The sequence below is a fragment of the Dama dama genome, chromosome 3, assembly GCF_033118175.1.
Source record: "Dama dama isolate Ldn47 chromosome 3, ASM3311817v1, whole genome shotgun sequence".
NCBI lineage: Eukaryota > Metazoa > Chordata > Mammalia > Artiodactyla > Cervidae > Dama > Dama dama.
In genome coordinates this window covers 65,873,828-65,893,509 of record NC_083683.1, presented here as the reverse complement: position 1 = coordinate 65,893,509, position 19,682 = coordinate 65,873,828, and the positions used below count along the sequence as shown (strand labels likewise).

Sequence of the window (19,682 nt, the reverse complement as noted above, 5' to 3'; positions counted from 1 at the left end):
GTTTTGTGCCTTCCCAGGCCCGAGCGGCTCAGGCAGCCAGGGGTTTGACGGGCGCACTCTCCCCGGGTGCATGCGCCTTCTCCCCTCCGCGGTCCCAGTCTCAGTTTCCACCCGCGTCAGTCGGGTGCCTGCGCCCTGTGTCTGGCCGCGACCCTCCCGGCGGATGTCGCCCATCCAGAATCTCAGGAGGTCTTTGATTAGAAACTGGAGGCCTGCTTGCAGTGTGGCAGGGGATGCGGTCCTTGGGGCCGAGCCTGCCCCTTCCCCTCCCCCCTGCCTCCTGCCTCCGGCGGGGCTGGGCCGGTCCGCAGCCTGCGAGCTCTTCTCTGGACTTTCTCGGTCCCTTTGTTCTGCGAACGGCCGGCAGTGTGTTCCGGCCGGTTAATTTTCTCTCTCTCTCTCTTGCTATCCCACAGTTTAAGTTGGTAACTTACAAAAGCTCCCTCCGATTGTCCTCAGGGCACTCAGGCAGGGTCCTTGCCCTAAGCAATGCCGCCCTCTCCTCTCCGTTCCACCCCCACTTGCTGGTGGTGGATGCGGGCGTCTGGGGTACTTTTCTGCTGGGAGTTGCTTTTAGGCACGTAATCTGTGGGTTTTATTTATTCTTCCCCTCCCAGTCAGGTTGCCCTCCGAGATTCAAAAACTTACCCCAGACCCGCCAGTGTGAGGGTTTCCTGGTGTTTGGAAACTTCCTCTATTAAGACTCCCTTCCCGGGACGGATCTCCGTCCTTAGCTCTTTTGTCTCTCTTTTCATCTTTTAGTTTGTCCTACCTCCTTTCGAAGACAATGGGCTGCTTTTCTGGGCACCTGATGACCTCAGCTAGTGATCAGAAGTTGTTTCGTGAAGTTTGCTCTGCGTTCAATTGTTCTTTCCATGAATTTGTTGGGGAGAAAGTGGTCTCCCCGTCCTATTCCTCCGCCGTCTTCCACTCTAGTATTCTTGCCTGGAGAATTCCATGAACAGAGGAGCCTGGAGCGCTACAGTCCATGGAGTTGTAAAGAGTCAGACACGACTGAGCAACACACACATGCCTCTAAATACCTTATAGTGAAGATTTGCTGATATTCTAGGCTGTGTATTAAGAGGACATGGAGCACATACTTTTTGAGCACCAGTCATGTTATAAGTACTGTGCTAGAATTTTTTCATTTACTGAATCATCACGGACTAGCTTGGGTCATCTGTGGCCTTATGCATTTCTGTGAAACAAGTAGATTAGATGATCTCTAACCTCCTTTCTAGCACTAAACCCATGTGACTCCAAAAAGATTTTGCTTTGTCTTTTGAAAAGAAGCAAAGTACAGTTAACATTGAAATGGAAACATGTTAGAAAAAAGAAAAGATCAATTGCTGAGAAATAAACTCAGTCCTCTACCTGATGTAATACTAATGATTCATGGGGCTTCTAGACGTCAGTCTGGCTAATGGTAGAGTCAGGCAAAGAGCAGGCAACTGGGAAACAGGAAGGTTGGAGGAAGGGAACCAAAAAAATTAAATTCCTGTCTTTAAAACCTTTTCTTTTTCTGTTGCTCTTTTTGGCTGCAGGGAAGATAACATGCTCTGGGGGACCGAGGGCTGGAAATGGGAAAATTGGCAGAAGATGGAGACAGAAGGGAGTTAGAACTGCCAGGGGAAAGTGCAGGTGATAGACAGAGTTTCTTAAATATACTTATGGATTCAAGAACTGTTGAATTACCCCATCTCTTTTTTTTTTTTTTTTTGTGGTCTGAAATTAAATGAAAATAGACAAGTGAGAAAAATAAATAAAAAGCTACGGAACTGAAACTGGAATGATTTAATAACTCTACCACAAAATAGTATGACCTTCAGATCCTAGTGTAGGGAATAAGTGACTTTCTTAGCAAACAGATACAGTTTATTATCAAAAGTACACAAAGGATTCCTCTGTTCACTTACCTGGTGCTCTGCCAGGTAATATTACAGGAACTATAAAAAATATATGAAAACCAAAAACTTAATCAGAGGGTAGGAATGTGAATGGATTGGTTTCTTTTTTTTTTTTTTTTTGAGTGTTTGTTTTCATATTCCTGATATTGGTATGATTTTAATTCTAACACTGATTTTAAAAATGCAAAGTCATCAATCCTATAACATAGTAATTTATGAGATTTACCAAGTGTCAGATATATATTACCAGAATCACAAAAGTCATCTTTGACCATCTGTAGAGTAATTAAATCTTGATCAAGAATCTCCATTGTTTTCACTGATCTCAAGAAGTCTGGTTGTTATTCAAATTTTATTTCAAAGCGTTGAGACATTTATGTCTGTCACACACCATATGCAATATACAGTTGTTTCTACAATGGCCAAGTATTTTCACAGGTCAGGTCTTAAAATTTGAAGAAAGAAATCTCATCCTAGTAGCAGCATTCATTTACTCACTCAATCGCTCTTTCATTCAGTCACTCAGGGAATATTTCTTGAGGGGAGGAAGCAGCTATTTGGGAGAAGATGTACAATGGCAGTCCTCACTTCCACAGGATTTATCCCAGTTCTCTCTGTGGGAGCTGGAGGTTTTTACAGTGTATACTCTAGTCCCTTATTTTGTTTTCCTTTGCTTGAACTCTTATTTTGGTAAATTTCTCAGTACTTTTGTTCCTCTGTTAATAGAGGACAAGAATCCCGGTAATCAGAATGAATGTTTATTGAAGCTTAGTATATATATGCCAGTTGCCAGGAGCGTAGCAATGACTAATACAGGGCCTTTCCATCAAAGACCTCGTAGTATAGCAGGGAAACAGAAAGAAAAGCGTATAGTTAGATGGAACTATGTTATTCTCTGGACTTCCCTGCTGGTGCAGTGGTGAAGAATTCGCCTGCCAATGAAGGAGACACAAGAGTTATGGGTTTGATCACTGGGTTGGGAAGATCCCCTGGAGAAGGAAATAGCAACCCACTCCAGTATTTTTGCCTGGAAAATCCCATGGACAGAGGAGCCTGGTGGGCTACAGTCCATGGGGTCCCAAAGAGTTGAACATTACTGAGCAGCTGAGCACATATGCACAGTAAGTGAACTACGCTTCCTTGAGTCTGGTTTCCTCACCTGTGAAATAGAAACAGTAATTCTTAATCACAGGATTCTTCTGCAAAGTTTAAATTAAGTAGATAGTAAATGCATGTGTTTATTTTACAAGTTAGACTTATTGTTAATGGACCCAGGAGATTTAATTCTCTCATCAGTTTATATTCACATCATAAAATATAAATTCATTTGTGGTTGTTTTCATTTATTTATTTCATTGTTTTGGGGGCCAAATGTGCATAACATGCTGTGTGTTAGACCACACAGCCAATTGATTGCTGTTGAGTGCTTCAAAAATTTCAAGAGAGATTATATTGTTTAATTTGATATTAAAGTGAGCAAAAGAACTTAGTGGGTCTGAAAGTAAATACATCTGTTATAGAGCTTCCCACACAGTTCCTCTAGATATGGTAACTGTTATTTATCTTCAGACTTAGAGGAAGACTTTTAAAGACCAACAATCTGGATGCTGCTTTGCATGGACCATCTCTCTCCTGATTTTCCCAATTAGAAAATATTGACTTAAACCAACACAGTCTCCTATGGGACATGTCTTCTAACTCTAAAACACGTTTTCAGCTGGACACAGATGTGTTAACTGCAATGAGTTAGGGCTAATTAGGAAGGGTGGGAGTGTGAAATCATATGTGCCCATTTGGTGAAAAAGTAGTAGGTTGAGAAGTGGGAAGAATGGGCTAGAGAAGAGGCCACAGGAAGACGTCTAGACAGAGAGGTGGCATTTGCTATTCAAGAACAGATTAACAAACAAGAGATGACATTACTATTCAGGGGAGACAATGGACTCCAGGAAGTTCCAGTCAGTGGAACTGGTTGGTCACCCATGTGGGCAGACAAAGCTCCTACATACAGGGCCTGACAATCGGGCACTGTTCGAAAATGCCTATATTTTAAATTTCTATATAATATATTCTATAATTTTTAATTCTGAAAATTAAAGCTTAAGGGATTCTTTGAGAATATACATTAAGAAATACACAGACAGTATGTACCAAGAGGTGTTAAAGACTAATTATTTCTGGACTAAGTGAAACTCTTTAAAAACAAATGTGAAAATGAGTTGATTTCAGGAAAAATAATTCAGAGAGAATTAACGATGACAAAGGAAAAATAATAGAGGGAGGCTAAAATAAATTTAAAGTTAAATTCATAGCAGCTGTTAAATTCATAAACTAAACTTATGAGTTTAACAAACTTTAAATCTCCAAACACTTTAGATTATAAATAATAATTAATATATAATTACTGATAAGAATGAGTAAGAAAGCACTGTTTGTTGTTCAGTCGCTAAGTCACGTCTGACTCTCTACAACCCCATGGACTGCAGCATGCCAGGCTTCCCTGTCCTTCACCATCTCCTGAAGTTTGCTCAAAGTCATGTCCGTTGAGTTGGTGATGTCATCCAACCATTTCATCCTCTGTTGCCTCCTACTCCTCCTGCGCTGAATCTTTCCCAGCATCAGGGTCTTTTCCAATGAGTTGGCTCTTTGCATCAGGTAGCCAAAGTATTGGTGTTTCGGAAAGCACTTACACATTTGCAAATAAAATTTCTTGTTAATTCATTCAACTAACAGCTCTCTCATTCATTTTATTCAACACAGATGTCCATGTATGTATCACATGAGCCCCTTACTCTGACCACATAAATCAATCACCCTTGACCACAGGTGCATGTGTGAACCAGGTGCACCTCCTGCTCCAAAAACAGTGAATCTGTATTCTTTTCAGGGACTTAGGAGGTGGTCCAGCAAAAAGCACTGCAGAATCAGAATATACCATGCATATATGCTTTGCAGAACCATGTAGATTCTTTCTCTTTAGAAATATAACTGTGACACATAAAGAGAAAGTATGTAGTTGATGATCGTGTGTAGTGAGACAGAAGCTAAAGAGACACAGAGAATAAGAAAAGCAGCAGAAGTCATGAGACAGCAGAAGACGTGAGGAAGCAGAAAGCTGTAAGAAAACAGAATCTCACTGATGTGCAGAATTGGAGTGAGGTAATTGGTTGAAAGAGGCAGGAGAAATATTAGCAGAAACATAGAGTAGATATGTCTCGGTAATATTTAAGTATTCTAGAAAAAGGAAACAAAATACATCTGCTGCTGAGATTAATCAAGGAGTTGCAGATGCCAGAAGTCTTTGAAGTTTTCAAATGACATTCTAGGCTCTGTGAAGCTAAGCCTTTCCTCTATTCCCATAGCCCGGCTTTGTGGTTGAAACTCCTTTCTCTCCTATTTTCTCATGCACTGTTCTTTGAACCCCCACTGCCTGAAGTATTTAAAAATAATCTAACCTAGTACACCATGGAAAGGAGTTTGGACTTTAAGCTAAAACAATAATCATAAAAGGGATTGACATTTTCCTTTCAGAGAGAAGCCCCTGGGATCAATGTGGAAATATGCTAAAAATGCCCAAGAGGCAGGATTATATTTTGGAAACTGTTTTGAATCATTGAGAGATGATGATGGGGTGATTGGTGAACTGGGAAGTTACGAAGGGGGATGAATGAACAGAATTTAACTCAGCTTAGGTGTAGTAAGTGAGGGAGCAGGGTTAGGCAAGTTTGATTCTTTGTTTCCTTGTCTGGGTAACCAGATAGATAGTATTGCCTTTCATTGAGAATGGTGATGTATGAAAAGGATCAATGCCTTTCTGGAGCAGAGTATTATGTGCCAATGAAACTTCCAGGTAAAGATGTCAAGTACGAGGTGGAGAGTTCATATCAAGATCTCACACAAGAGCTGTGGAGTTATAAATTTGGAAAATAAGGGCTTGATATCATGAGTTTCAGAGAGATATGAATAATAATTTCTTGGTTTATTTCCATAGCACCAACTTTACAAACACACTTGGAATAGCTTGTGTTAGGCTAGGGAAGCTGAGACTATTAGTTCAGTTCAGTCGCTCAGTTGTGTCCGACTTTGCAACCCCATGGACTGCAGCATGCCAGGCCTCCCTGTCCATCACCAACTCCCGGAGTCTACTCAAATTCGTGTCCATTGAGTTGGTGATGCCATCCAACCATCTGATCCTCTGTCATCCCCTTCTCTTCCCGCCTTCAATCTTTCCCAGCATCAAGATCTTTTCAAATGAGTCAGTTCTTCACATCAGGTGGCCAAAGTATTGGAGTTTCAGCTTCAACATCACTTCTACCAATGAACACCCAGGACTGATCTCCTTTAGGATGGACTGGTTGGATCTCCTCGCAGTCCAAGGGACTCTCAAGAGTCTTTGCCAACACCATCAAAAGCATCAATTCTTCGGCACTCAACTTTCTTTATGGTCCAACTCTCACATTCATACATGACTACTAGAAAAACCATAGCCTTGACCAGACGGACCTTTGTTGGCAGAGTAACGTCTCTGCTTTTTAATATGCTATCTAGGTTGGTCATAACTTTCCTTCCAAGGAGTAAGCATCTTTTAATTTCATGGCTGCAGTCACCATCTGCAGTGATTTTGGAGCCCTCAAAATAAAGTCTGCCACTGTTTCCAGTGTTTCCCTATCTATTTCCCATGAAGTGATTGGACCAGATGCCATGATCTTAGTTTTCTGAATGTTGAGCTTTAAGCCAACTTTTCCACTCTCCTCTTTCACTTTCATCAAGAGGCTTTTTAGTTCCTCTTCACTCTCTGCCATAATGGTGGTGTCATCTGCATGTCTGAGGGTGTTGATATTTCTCCTAGCAATCTTGATTCCAGCTAGTGCTTCATCCAGATCAGTGTTTCTCATGATGTACTCTGCATATAAGTTAAATAAGCAGGGTGACGATATACAGCCTTGACGTACTCCTTTTCCTATTTGGAACCAGTCTGTAGTTCCATGTCCAGTTCTAACTGTTGCTTCCTGACCTGCATACAGGTTTCTCAAGAGGCAGGTCGGCCCCTGTGCAAGGATGACACGCAAATTCGTGAAGCGTTCCATATTTTTTTTTTTTTTAAAAGAGGCCGGTTGGGTGGTCTGGTATTCCCATCTCTTTCAGAATTTTCCACAGTTTATTGTGATCCACACAATCAAAGGCTTTGGCGTAGTCAATAAAGCAGAAATAGATGTTTTTCTGGAACTCCCTTGCTTTTTTAATGATCTGGCGGATATTGGCAATTTGATCTCTGGTTCCTCTGTCTTTTCTAAAACCAGCTTGAACATCTGGAAGTTCTCGGTTCACGTATTGCTGAAGCCTGGCTTGGAGAATTTTGAGCACTACTTTACTAGCGTGTGAGATGAGTGTAATCGTGCGGCAGTTTGAGCATTCCCTTGGTATCTCTAATTTTCTTGAAGAGATCTCTAGTTGTTCCCATTCTATTGTTTTTGACTGTTTCTTTGCACTGATCACTGAGGAAGGCTTTCTTATTTCTTCTTGCTATTCTTTGGAACTCTGCATTCAAATGGGTATGTCTTTCTTTTTTCATTTATGTCTGAATATCCTCTGTATTGCCTCTTAGCTGTCATGTTATACAAGGTATAATTCTGAGACTAATGACTTACCTTGTCTCAATGAGGTGGTCTCTACATAAGGCTATGTATAGGACCATCTAGCTTTATGTATATAAGGTTAGGACTATAACGGGAAGTAAAATTTCCAGGAGTTCTGATGTTGTATGTTCCAGAAGGTCTGAGTTGGAAGGTTTAGAGGCTTTCATGTTCATATCTTAGCTGATATTACAACTATGTTCCTTTTTGTTTCCTGTAGACAAGTAAATCTAACTGGTGTGTCTATTATAGTATTTCTGTTAATCTGAACATTCTATTGATATTTGTCAAAATGTAGGTTATACAGGGTGATACCAATGGATTGGTAGTAATTGAAGTCACTGGTGTGCATAAGATCACTCTGAGAGGAAAAATTAAGAAAAGAGAGAAGGGAATAGAACCCTTGGAAATATTAATATTTAAGCAGTAGGTGAAGAAAGTGAAAGCCGCTCAGTCATGTCTGACTCTCTGCAACCCCATGGACTATACAATCCATGGAATTCTGTAGGCCAAAATACTGGAGTGGGAAGCCTTTCCCTTCTCCAGGGGATCTCCCCAACCCAGGGATCAAACCCAGGTCTCCCTCATTGCAGGAGGATTCTTTACCAGCTGAGCCACAAGGGAAAGAAAAGTCCAAGAGGAGAATAAATGAATGATGGCAAAATCTCAGGGATTAAACAACTAGAAAGGTAGATTGAGTCATATTTGTATTTCATCATTACACTGAGATAGATATTTCAAAATGATAGTAGACAAGTTTTCTTGTACACGAATACATGTTCATCTGCTCACTGTTAGTTTACTTTCCTAAAAGACTCATAATAAATGTTCAAAAAAGATGGATTTCCTAATTTTCAACTGGAAGGTTAGAACTAGCTCATATTCAAGTCTATTTAGAAGTTAATAAATGACAGCATAAATAATGATCTCAAGGTCACCTTTTTCTACTATTTAAAACATTTAATGAGTACTGGGCATTGTACGTTACCTGCAATGTCCCATTTAGATATTAGAACTACTTAATGAGGAAACCACTTGTATTTTCTTTGTTTAAAGAAGTGAAAACTGAAAATTAGAGAGGTTAAGTAATTTGCTGAAGTTACCCAAGTGGTAAGTAACAGGGCAGAGATTCAAACAGAGAGCTTTTTGACTTGAGAGCCTGAGGCTTAACAACTAGTTGATAATGCTATGAAAGCATTATTTATATAATAAAAGGTTAAATTTATCAGAAATTTATTAGTGTAATTTTCAATGAAGACAGATTTTGTAGGCACATTACACTCATTCCTACATTACAGGTGTGCTGTAATTTTAAAAGTACTACTTGAGATGGTGATTGCAGCCATGAAATTAAAAGACGCTTACTCCTTGGAAGGAAAGTTATGACCAACCTAGACAGCATATTAAAAAGCAGAGACATTACTTTGTCAACAAAGGTCTGTCTAGTCAAGGCTATGGTTTTTCCAGTGGTCATGTATGGATGTGAGAGTTGGACCATAAAGAAAGCTGAGTGCCGAAGAATTGATGCTTTTGAACTGTGGTGTTGGAGAAGACTCTTGAGAGGCCCTTGGACTGCAAGGAGATCCAACCTGTCCATCCTAAAGGAGATCAATCCTGGGTGTTCATTGGAAGGACTGATGTTGAAGCTGAAATTCTAGTACTTTGGCCACCTGATGCAAAGAGCTGACCCATTTAAAAGACCCTCATGCTGGGAAAGATTGAGGGCAGGAGGAGAAGGGGATGACAGATGGTTGGATGGCATCACCGACTCATGGACGTGAGTTTGGGTAAACTCTGGCAGTTGGTGATGGACAGGGAGGCCTGGCGTGCTGCGATTCATGGGGTTGCAAAGAGTCGGACACAACTGAGCGACTGAACTGGACTGAACTGAACCGAACTGAACTTGAGATACTTGAAAATGATAATACATATTTGAAGTATTTTGGTACAAAAAGAGAAATGAATCTGTTTTTGGAATGCTAACTCCTTAGTTTATCCGATTTCTTAACTTGTGAAATCAAAAACTAGTTTTAGCTCTGCTGACTTGCCTGGTTTTGTCATGAAGCTATGCATATTTCCCGGGCAGAACAACTTCTCTGGGCATATGTATGTGTAGAACTTTTTTCTTTTTTTTCGTATTATAAAAGAAGTAAATTTCTTTTATAGAAGACTAGCTATAGGTAACTGTTGCACATTAAGAAAATTTTGGCATATCAAATCATTATGGGTTGCTTTAATGAATGAATTCCAATTGCATTCCCCAACATTAATAGATGTAAAAGACTTTAAGAAGATTGATTTTGAGTCAGTCATGCCAAAGTGACTAACAATTAAAAAATTAAATTTCAATAGAAAATTGACTACATAGGGAAAGGCACTGGACAGGATCTTAATCCTAGATTAGTAGCCAGTTATTAGAGGCTCATTTTTAAAACCTCTCTAGAACTTCAAAAATCATGTCTGCTACATAGTCGCATATTCTGCCAAAGTTTTTTTTTTTTATTTGCTAAACTCATATCTTTTAATACAACTGTCAAGTTTCCCAGAAGTGATGTAATAGGCACAAATGATACAAATGACTTTTACCACATCTGCCACCTTCATCTACACTTGCTTTGCTTCATCTTAGAAAGGAAAAAAAGAAAAAAAAAAGTTTATGAATTACTTGTGGTGCAAGTAATTACTTATTTTACAACCAGCATTGCCTAACCAACATTGCTACCCACTGACAATTTCATAAGTCCCTGTGTTCTGTGCTATAAAGGTGTCATCAGCTCAGTTGTCTGAAGGTGTTCATTTCTTCATCTACCTTTATCCTGTTTCAAGCTTCCCTCTAACCTTTTTTTGCGGCCTACTCAGCAGGTGTGAAATGTCTTGGGCAAAAATATAGTGACCTGCAGAGGTGACTGTTCTGTTTCCACATGGCAATCCCTCCCCTGCCCCGGCTTATACCCACCTAGAAACTTCCCTTGAAAAGCACTTACCCAAAATATAAATTAATAAATAAAAGCACTTGCCCACTGGTTGTCAGAGAAGCCAGGCAAACACACACACATTCTACTGGATCTTCGGAGAAGCAAAGCAAGCTTTCCTACACACACAACTGGATCTTCAGAGAAGCACAGCTTCCTTTGCTGTTTGTCTTTCCCTCACATGCACTTCAAACCTAACTGAAGGCTTTTATGTGGGTTCATTATTTGAGCATCAAAACACTGTTTTTAGTAGAGTATCCGTTCATTCAATAAATATTGATCATCTACTGTGTGCCAAGCACTGGAGATACAGCCGGGAACAAAACCGGAAAAAAAAAACCAAACATTTAAACTCTTCTGAATTTTCATTTTAATGAGGAGACAGACATGCAGTAAAGGAGGCGAGGCAGATCGCAGAGCGTTAGGTAGGTGAACAGAGGAATTTTGGCTTTTACTTTGGGTAAAATGGAAAACGAGCAAAGGGTTTGGAGTAGAGGGCAGTTTAATGCTCCATTTTACAGGTTAGGAAGATAAGTGACTGGTTCGCAGTAAATGTACTTTGTACGTAAGGGCATGCTTTGGTTGGGGGGAGGATGAACAGAAGGTAGGCGTTGATTTGGGGCCAGTTGTTCCGAGATTCGAAGGGACAGAAATGAGCGACAGGACAAATGAGGATTAATCCAAAAGGAAGCAAACTGTTTACACCGAAATACAATTTCGTAGAAACATAAACACAGACGCAACAAGGAGTACCAGGGGCACTATTCAGACACCTGTCACTAAAAAGTAAGCGAACCTCGGGAAAACTGTACCCTAAGCCGACTCCGAGGCTGGGAATTGGGCCCACGGAAGCGCCCCAGCCCTGATCTGGGCCCGCCCCGAGCGTGACCACGCCCCTGGCCACGCCCTGCCTACGACCCGACGCTCGGGTTGGCCGCGGCGGAGGCGGTGGCCGCGTTGCCCGGAAGTGTAGCTGACGTGTCCCGGCCGCGCTCGGAATTGTGGGCGACTCGGCTAATGGCGTCGGCGAGTCTAGGGGGCTTGGGGAGACAGCGCTGAAGCTTCTCTCCAGCTTGGCTGGTGACAACCGGTGTAAGCCGAGCCTGCGTCAGCGGGAGAGAGCTGCCCGCCTGGTGGGCTCCTCCGCCAGAGTCGGCGGAGCCTAGCAGGGCGGGGCGACTGCGGGGGGCCCCTAGGATAAGAGCGGGGGCAGTTGCGAGGAGGCCGCGGGGGGCTCTCGGGCTCGCTGCCCAGGCCGGCTCGAGCCCCCGTGGAGCCCTAGGGGCCGACAGCCCTAGGGCCAGAGGCGCCTGAAGGGAGCTCTCTGTCGCCCCAAGGAACTGACAAGTGCCAGAGTTCGTTTGCGCCACTCAGAAATTGGCACGGGGCTTGGTGGATCATGTCTGGCACCAACAGCCCCGAGGCGGTTAAGAAGCTGCTGGAGAATATGCAGAGCGATCTGCGGGCCCTGTCCCTGGAATGCAAGAAGAAATTCCCACCGGTCAAGGAGGTAAGCTCCGGGCGACTTCGGGAGAAAGCACGGTGAGCATAGTCGATCCTGTTTAGACTCAGTCCTTCAGTCCCATCCTCCAGTCCTGATTCTCCTTTGGCCCTCACCTTTCCAGATTTGCGAACCGGTGGGTTGTTTCACGAGCGGTTTTATAGTTTTCTTTTGGCAAGTCTAAGGCGCTTTGATTTTCGCTACTGTCCTGTCCAGATTTAGCACCGAAGTTCGCGCAGTGAGCCGATTCAGCGAATTCAGCTAGGTGTATGGTACCCTCCTCCTTTCTGGCCTTTTTCAAACACGAAATTAAGCCAGATTCAAAAATTTAGGTTTGTTGCTTCTAAAAACTAATAATCATAGTTGTGGTACAGCGTGTGCTCCTCAGCTTTCTGGTATATGTCACTCAATTGAAAGTAGCTTTTTTTTCCTTCTTGGTAAGTGTCATGCAGTTTAACTCTTTATTAGTATCATGAAGTACTAATAAAGTATCCAGAAACGCTTGACTTAGGGCAAACAGTGAAGAACCACAATGACCACGTTAAGCCTTGTTAAGGGCAACAATGTACTGAGAAGTTTGGGCTTAGAGTCAAATAGTATACACCTGAGTTTAAGTACTCGCGAGACGTCTTAACCACTTTCAGCTTCAGTTTTCTTTCAGATGTAAAATAGAGTTAAAGAATGGGCTTATTAGATTATGATAAAGTTTTCAGAGGGGAAAAGCATACTGTTAAAAAGGCTCAAATTAATAATATATACAAATTAAATTCTCGAAATATTTCCTGAATTGAAATTTTTAACTTTTAGTCACTATTAGCTTTTTCTCTTGATGCCATTTTATGTCTCTTAAACTTTTTAAAGGTGCTACTCAATTTCTTTTCCCATTTCTGAAATAAGATATTTTTGTTCGAGCAGTTATTTTACACTTACTCCTATTTAATGCAGTTTGGTATATATCTGCAATTTCATAATTAGAACTTGCCCAATAAAGTTTGAATTTTAGGCTTCTTAGGAACCTTAATTTTTCTGTACTTTGGTCTCATTCTCCAACAAACTCCATTTAGTAATTTTTTAATAAAGTACAAAAATATTACCTACCCAATGATGAAAATCAAATGTGCCACTTTTGGAAAGATGAATATTATGACAAGTTTTATTTCAGATAGTAGTTTGTTTTAATATCGATTTTCATTATTTTCTCTATATGATCTGTTGAAAGTTATAAATATGAGTTTTAAAGAATATGGCAGTTTTAAGTATTTTTAAAGAAACAGGCTATTCTTATTACCCCAGGATATGCTCTCATTTAAAAATGTAAAATTCTATTTTGTAATTTTAACAATTATTTATAGAACTGGCCATTCCCAGTTCTTATAATACAAATAGAAGTAGTGATTCCTCTGTAATCATAGGCCTTTGTGGGCTAGCTTGGAGATTAAGTTGCCATTTATTACATTATTTCTATTGGAAAATGCATTCAGAACGCCACATGGTAATTTACAAAGTTCTGAAACTCAGCCCATTTCTAACCTAGGAACTTGGAATAAATCTCATGAGCTTTTTCACTTGACCCTTGACTGAAGAGGCGTTAAGTAATCGCACCTAGTCTGTGAGGTTATCACAGAAGTAATTTTTGGTGTGATTATCCCTGATACATAATTTTGTATACAGTACATGCTTCATGGATGCAAGAACTTTGACTTCTTAACCTGTGGCACTTCTAGTAAGCTTAGGACAGTTCTTTAGGAACTGAAAAATAACCTTAACTGCGTCACAAGTGTGAAACAAGACTGAAGTAATTAGCCTAATAGTGATGGTTTTTTAGGAGCAAGGCTTGACTTTCAAGAAATATTTTGGTTGAATTCATTTCTCCCTGGTAATTTGATAGGGATACATATTTTGACTTTTGTTCTTAAAGGGAACTGGTGAGTTTTTAGTGTATTTCTTTGTTTATTGGGGGAGCAGTGGGGAGAGGTGTGTTTGGCAGACCCTAATGCAAAGCCTTTCTGGGTATAAGAAGCTTTTTCACCTGTATGCTGGTTTGCTGGTTAACATTCACCTGGTGTCTTCACAAACATTACCTGCAAAATTATTGTTTTGACCTATGTGGAAGCCTACTCCTCGGAACTTAATACAATACAGATCTGACTGCATATCTGTACTTTGCAAGGGTTGTCTCCTTTCACATTACTTTTTAAACAAGGTAGAATGAAGTGAGACATTCTATGTTTAGTCTTTAAGTTTTAATAACTTCAACCTTTTTAGCCATAGTGATTGGCTCTAATTTTTTAATAATGAGCTGCATTTTTTAAGATTTCAAATTTGTTAGAAATACAGAAGAAAAGAGTGTTGATAAAGGGTCATGTCTTACTGATACTTATTTTTTATCTCTGGGTTTTCTACATAATTTTTTCCGTATTAATTGGTTTCATTTATAAAACAATTTGCATATTAAATTATTTTTATAATGGCTATGATGTCATTGTCATTTTATAGTAGAGAGTAATTAATAATGGTGATAGTCCTTTTTCCCCTCATTTTTCTTAAATATGAATTTTCGTTTCAGCAGTGTAACTTTTTTTAAAACATAAGTGTACTTGCTAATTTGTTCTGGAATATTTGTATAAATTTTTCTTCTTTGTCTCAAAAACTACTTTAAGGCTTTGTAAAATCACTTCTATGTAATTGATATTCAGTGGCCCTCAGAGGCTGTAAACTCTGAGGTTTTATGTTTTTAATGAATAAAGCCTTTTTGGTCATTTCTATTTGTACTACTCTGTGGAAACAAATGAGGGGGGTCTAACTGAGCCTAGAAGTGTGGTCAGAGTGAGTTTGTAATTCTTGAGCGGAGTCTTTATAGGATAAGTAGAAGGCAGTCAACAGAAGGAGGAGGTCATGCTAGGCAGAGGAAAATAGCATGTTTGTATCCCATGTAAAAGAAACGTCATACTGAAGGTGATTGGAAACCATTAAACCTTTTTAAGATAGTAATATGATCAAATTTATATTTACATTACTGGAGGGAAAAATTAGAGGGGATTGAGATTGAATTAAAGAGCAGATATTTTAGGGATGTTTGCATTGAGGTAATAGTAGGGGTGGATGGAAAGTTGCTTGCATTGTGGTAGATGTGGGTGAAAGACTGGGTATGGATTAGAGAGATTTAGCAAATAAAATTACCAGGTCATAATGATGTTTTTTATGAGGTAGAAAGAGAAATCTGTGATGCCTCCCAGATTTCTGGTTTAGGAAACTGTGTAAATCATTACAAGGAGGAAATGTTTTTGGGAAAAAGGAGTAGTGATGAATATTTATTTTAAGCTGATGTGTGATATCCAGATGGAAGTCATCAGTAGGTGTTTGAAATTGATGGTTCGGCACTTAACAAGGAGGTCTCAATTAGTTTTAGGAGTATCAGTTATACATGTTAGCAGAAACCATAAGAATAGAAAAAATGGTCCAGGAAGAGTGTACAGAATGAGCATATCAGGACTAAAGAAGGAATTCTGAAACTAAGAGCACTGAAAGGGAAAGAGCCTGCTGGGATGGCTGAGGTTACGGGTATGGGAGAGAAAGGAAGTACTTGGTGAGAGCAAGGGCCCTGAGAAAGCTGGAGTGTCAAGTGCTTAAGTGTATTGAACTGGCTTTCAATCTGAGAAGGGAGACATTATTTTCTGATAGAGGAAGGTAAGGAGCAAAAAGTGGATTTGAATGTGATAAATTTGAATGAGGGACTAGTGGAAGGATAGGAAGTTGTGGACAGTTTGGCCTATGGCCTCTGTTTGCGTGGTAAGATAGGAAACAAGCTTGTTGCTAGGTGTAGTTAGTGGTGAAAAAAGTGGTGGGTAGAAGCTTGAGGGGAGTAGTGGATCATGTTGTCTTGGCAGGAAAAGTAGTTGAAATGATGATGGATCGTGAGATCTAGGTTGGATTCCCAAAGAAGGAAAACCAAGACAACATGGATTGGACGATGGAAAGGTTAAGGAACTAGCAGCTATTTAATTGAACTGGTCCAATGTAATTCAAGAGCAGTGGCATTGGGGAGTGAGGGAGCTAGAAGGATAAAGGCAGACGGGACAGAAGGGGGCTGTTGGATTTCAGATTGCTAAGTGGTGCTGCACTAAAGGGTGATGAAGCCCAGGGAGTGGGTGACCGCAGAGGAAAGGGGTGAAGGTCATTGACTTGAGATGGTCACAGTTGGGATTTTGGATGAATTTTTGTCTCGTTTTAAATGAAGTGGAATCAGTGGAGGTGTATGTAATAAAATACAAGCAGTCTTCCCAGGTTATGAACTTTGTACTTCTTATACATTTAAGTTTGGGTTGGTAGGGGATTTTTGCCTTAAAAAGCAAAGGTGGTTGTGGCAGAGTTCCTCAGTGTCTGGTGTTTGTATGCTGAGTGGGGCCCTTTGGTGAAAGAGATGCCCTCTACTTACCATGACAGGATTCTCTTCTTAACTAGCTGTTTGGGGATTGAGGCCCAAGTCAGCTGGCTCTTCTGGTAGGGTGAAGATCTTATTTTCAGGACATTATGACAGTAAATAATGAGGGCTGGATCATGCTTACATGCTTAATTGGGAGCTGTTTTCCTTTAATATCTTATACCATACTATAGTTTTTTTTTTCCCCGTTGACATAGGTCAGAGAAATTTGTTTATGATGCAGACAGTTGTGTTCTTCTCATTAGCATGAAGAATAAGTCCATGTTTTATTTAGTTTTCATAACTTATTTTCAAAAGTGTCAACACTACTCAGAATAGTGTGACAAGTGTGGTAGGGAGTTATAAATCATTTTAATCAAGACTTTCCTTTATAATACAATTCTATATAGTTGTGCAGACATGCTACTGATCTTTGATTTTTGACTCTGCTCTTTTCTTTTTATGTTCCTATTGATTTTATTCCAGGAAAGGCACATTAAACTCCTCAGTTCAGTCAGTTCAGTCGCTCAGTCGTGTCCGACTCTTTGCGACCCCATGAATTCCAGCACGCCAGGCCTCCCTGTTCATCACCAACTCCCGGAGTTTACTCAAACTCATGTCCATGGAGTCGGTGATGCCATCCAGCCATCTCAATCTCTGTCGTCCCCTTCTCCTCCTGCCCCCAATCCTTCCCAGCATCAGAGTCTTTTCCAATGAGTCAACTGTTTGCATGAGGTGGCCAAAGTATTGGAGTTTCAGCTTCAACATCAGTCCTTCCAATGAACACCCAGGACTGATCTCCTTTAGGATGGACTGGTTGGATTAAACTCCTAGGGTCTATTAAATTATTTTGTTTCTGATAAATATTTTAGATGCTAAATTTGAGAGTAGTATAAGCAGTAACATTTTCACTAAGACATCTAGGAAAATTTTACAAGCTTATTACAATATTCCAAGAGTGTTTTATAATGAAATCTTCTTTAAAAGCTTTTGATTAGTCCATGACATGTTTTATTTATTTATGAAAGTTAGTACCATAACCAATGAAATTTATTGTTGAAGTATAAAGCATAATATAGCTTATTATTATTATTATTATTTTTACTAAGATTTTGACAATTGTATTTTTGCTTTCATGAAATTGAATAGAGAGCCAAGGTCAATGAAAACATAGTTTAGTCAGAAAATAATGTATTATATAGTTAGCACTAGGCTTTGGTGATGTGGAAGAAATAAAAGGCAGTGTTTGAGGCTAATAAATCAAAACGGAAGACAGTCTCCAAAAATGGAAATATTTCCTTTTTTTTTTTTTTCTTTTATATGGTAGTAGTGTTTTGGGGCTTCCCTTGTGGCTCAGCTGGTAAAGAATCCACCTGCAATGTGGGAGACCTGTGTTCGATCCCTGGGTTGGGAAGTTCCCCCTGGGGAAGGGAAAGGCTACCCACTCCAGTATTCTGGCCTAGAGAATTCCATGGTCCATGGGGTCGCAAAGAGTCAGACAGAACTGAACAACTTTCAATTACTTACTTAGTAGTAGTAAGACTCTTTGTGACCCCATGGACTGGAGTCTGCCAGGCTCCTCTGTTTATGGAATTCTCCAGGCAAGAATACTGGAATGGGTTGCCATGCCCTTCTCCAGGGGATCTTTCCTACCCAGGGATTGAACCTGGGTCTCTTGCATTGCAGGCAGATTCATTACCATATGAGCCACCAGGGAAGTTTATTTTCAACCATGTACAAAATAGAGGGTTTTGCTATTACTCTTAAAATTTAATAGAAGTTAGTTTCTAAAGTGTAAAGCATGGCAGGAAGTACAAAAATCAATGAGAAACCGCCTTTGTCTTCTTTAAGTTACCTCAGAGTTGAGTAAAATATTGTCTTTCTAGTAGTGTTACACCCACGGACTCTATTGCAACATGGCATTTCAGTTTTACAGGTATAAGGAAACTATGGCTTGGAAAGATCAGTAACTTGCAAAAGGTATGCGTGCGTATCAGTCACTCAGTTGTGTCCAACTCTTTGCAACCCCGTGGACTGTAGCCCGCCACGCTCCTCTGTCCATGGAATTCTCCAGGCAAGAACATTGGTGTGGATTGCCATTTCCCTTTCGAAGGGATCTTCCTGACTCAGGGATTGATCCGTGGTCTCCTGCATTGCAGGCAGATTCTTTAATATCTGAGCCACCAGAGAATCCCTGCAGAGGGTAGTGAAGCTAGAAAGTGAAAGAACTGGGACCATGTGCATCCATTTCCTACATCTTCATCTCATCATGTTGCAGAGTCTTTAAAGCATACTTGTTTTTATCATCTTTCCCATTTATCTATTTATCTGCCTTGCTTCATCATCTGTCCCTCTTTGTCATTCCTGTTTTGACTTTTGTAACATTCTACTTTCCTATGTCTCCTTCCTCTCTCAGTATTCCGTCTCTTTTTCTTTACATGTAAGTGTATCCCAAGGTCTGTCTGGAGACGTCTTCTTTATCTGTGTTCATCTCTTTGGCACTTGCATCTACTCCCATTGTTTCTGGCCTTACTTCAGTGCTGATGACTCCTAAATCTACTTCGTTACCTCCGCTCTCTTTACTGAACTATCTGTTAACGCATTATTGATCAGGGGATTTTTGCAGAACCTAATACCTGTAACTGGTGGTTTGTTATGTAAGTGAATATTGAAACACTTGGTCAATAACATTCAAGTAACAAAAGACTATTAATAATGTCTCTGGCCAATAAGTTGTTAAACATATCTACCGGAGTATCTTTCACATGCTTCAGATAGAACTTCTGGTAATTGAACTTATTTTTCTTAAAACTTGTCCTATCCCCACATTTCACTTGTTTTGTTAATGGAATTTATCATTCTTGCTTACTCTAGTTATATTTGGCTGTCTTCTCTCTCTCAATTCTCTTTATATTGTATCCATTGTCAGATGTTCCTTCCACTTCTGTAATTTCTAACGTATCTCTCCTCTTTTCTGTTGTTTTAGCTATTATTCTAGCTCCCAGGAATCAGTCTTATGCCTGGCTTGGTATGCATTCATGGCACAACAGACCTTGCTGTATGTTACCACCAGATTCCTGTACTTAAACAACTCAGAAATCCTCAATGGCTACTTTGTACATACAGAACTCCTCAGTATAACACTTAAGACCTTCTTGATCTTCCCATCCTTCCTTCATCACCCTCCACTTTTCCTCAAATCCCTTTATACTTAAGCCAAACTGTTGCTTGCTCTTTATTTTCCAAATA

The 19,682-nt window shown here is 40.2% G+C and overlaps 1 protein-coding gene across 4 annotated transcripts in view; it reads left to right on the top strand.

The window, feature by feature from the left end:
* Positions 1 to 11,498: 11,498 nt before the first annotated feature.
* Positions 11,499 to 19,682, top strand: part of MON2 (MON2 homolog, regulator of endosome-to-Golgi trafficking) — a 113,026-nt gene continuing 104,842 nt past the window's right edge. For 3 of the 4 annotated variants that reach the window (XM_061130934.1, XM_061130944.1, XM_061130970.1), the window contains exon 1: positions 11,499 to 12,022. In XM_061130934.1, coding sequence (XP_060986917.1) covers positions 11,912 to 12,022 — 111 coding nt within the window. In that variant the 5' untranslated portion in view covers positions 11,499 to 11,911. The remainder of the gene's footprint in view (positions 12,023 to 19,682) is intronic. The other variant, XM_061130927.1, reaches the window with a different exon arrangement.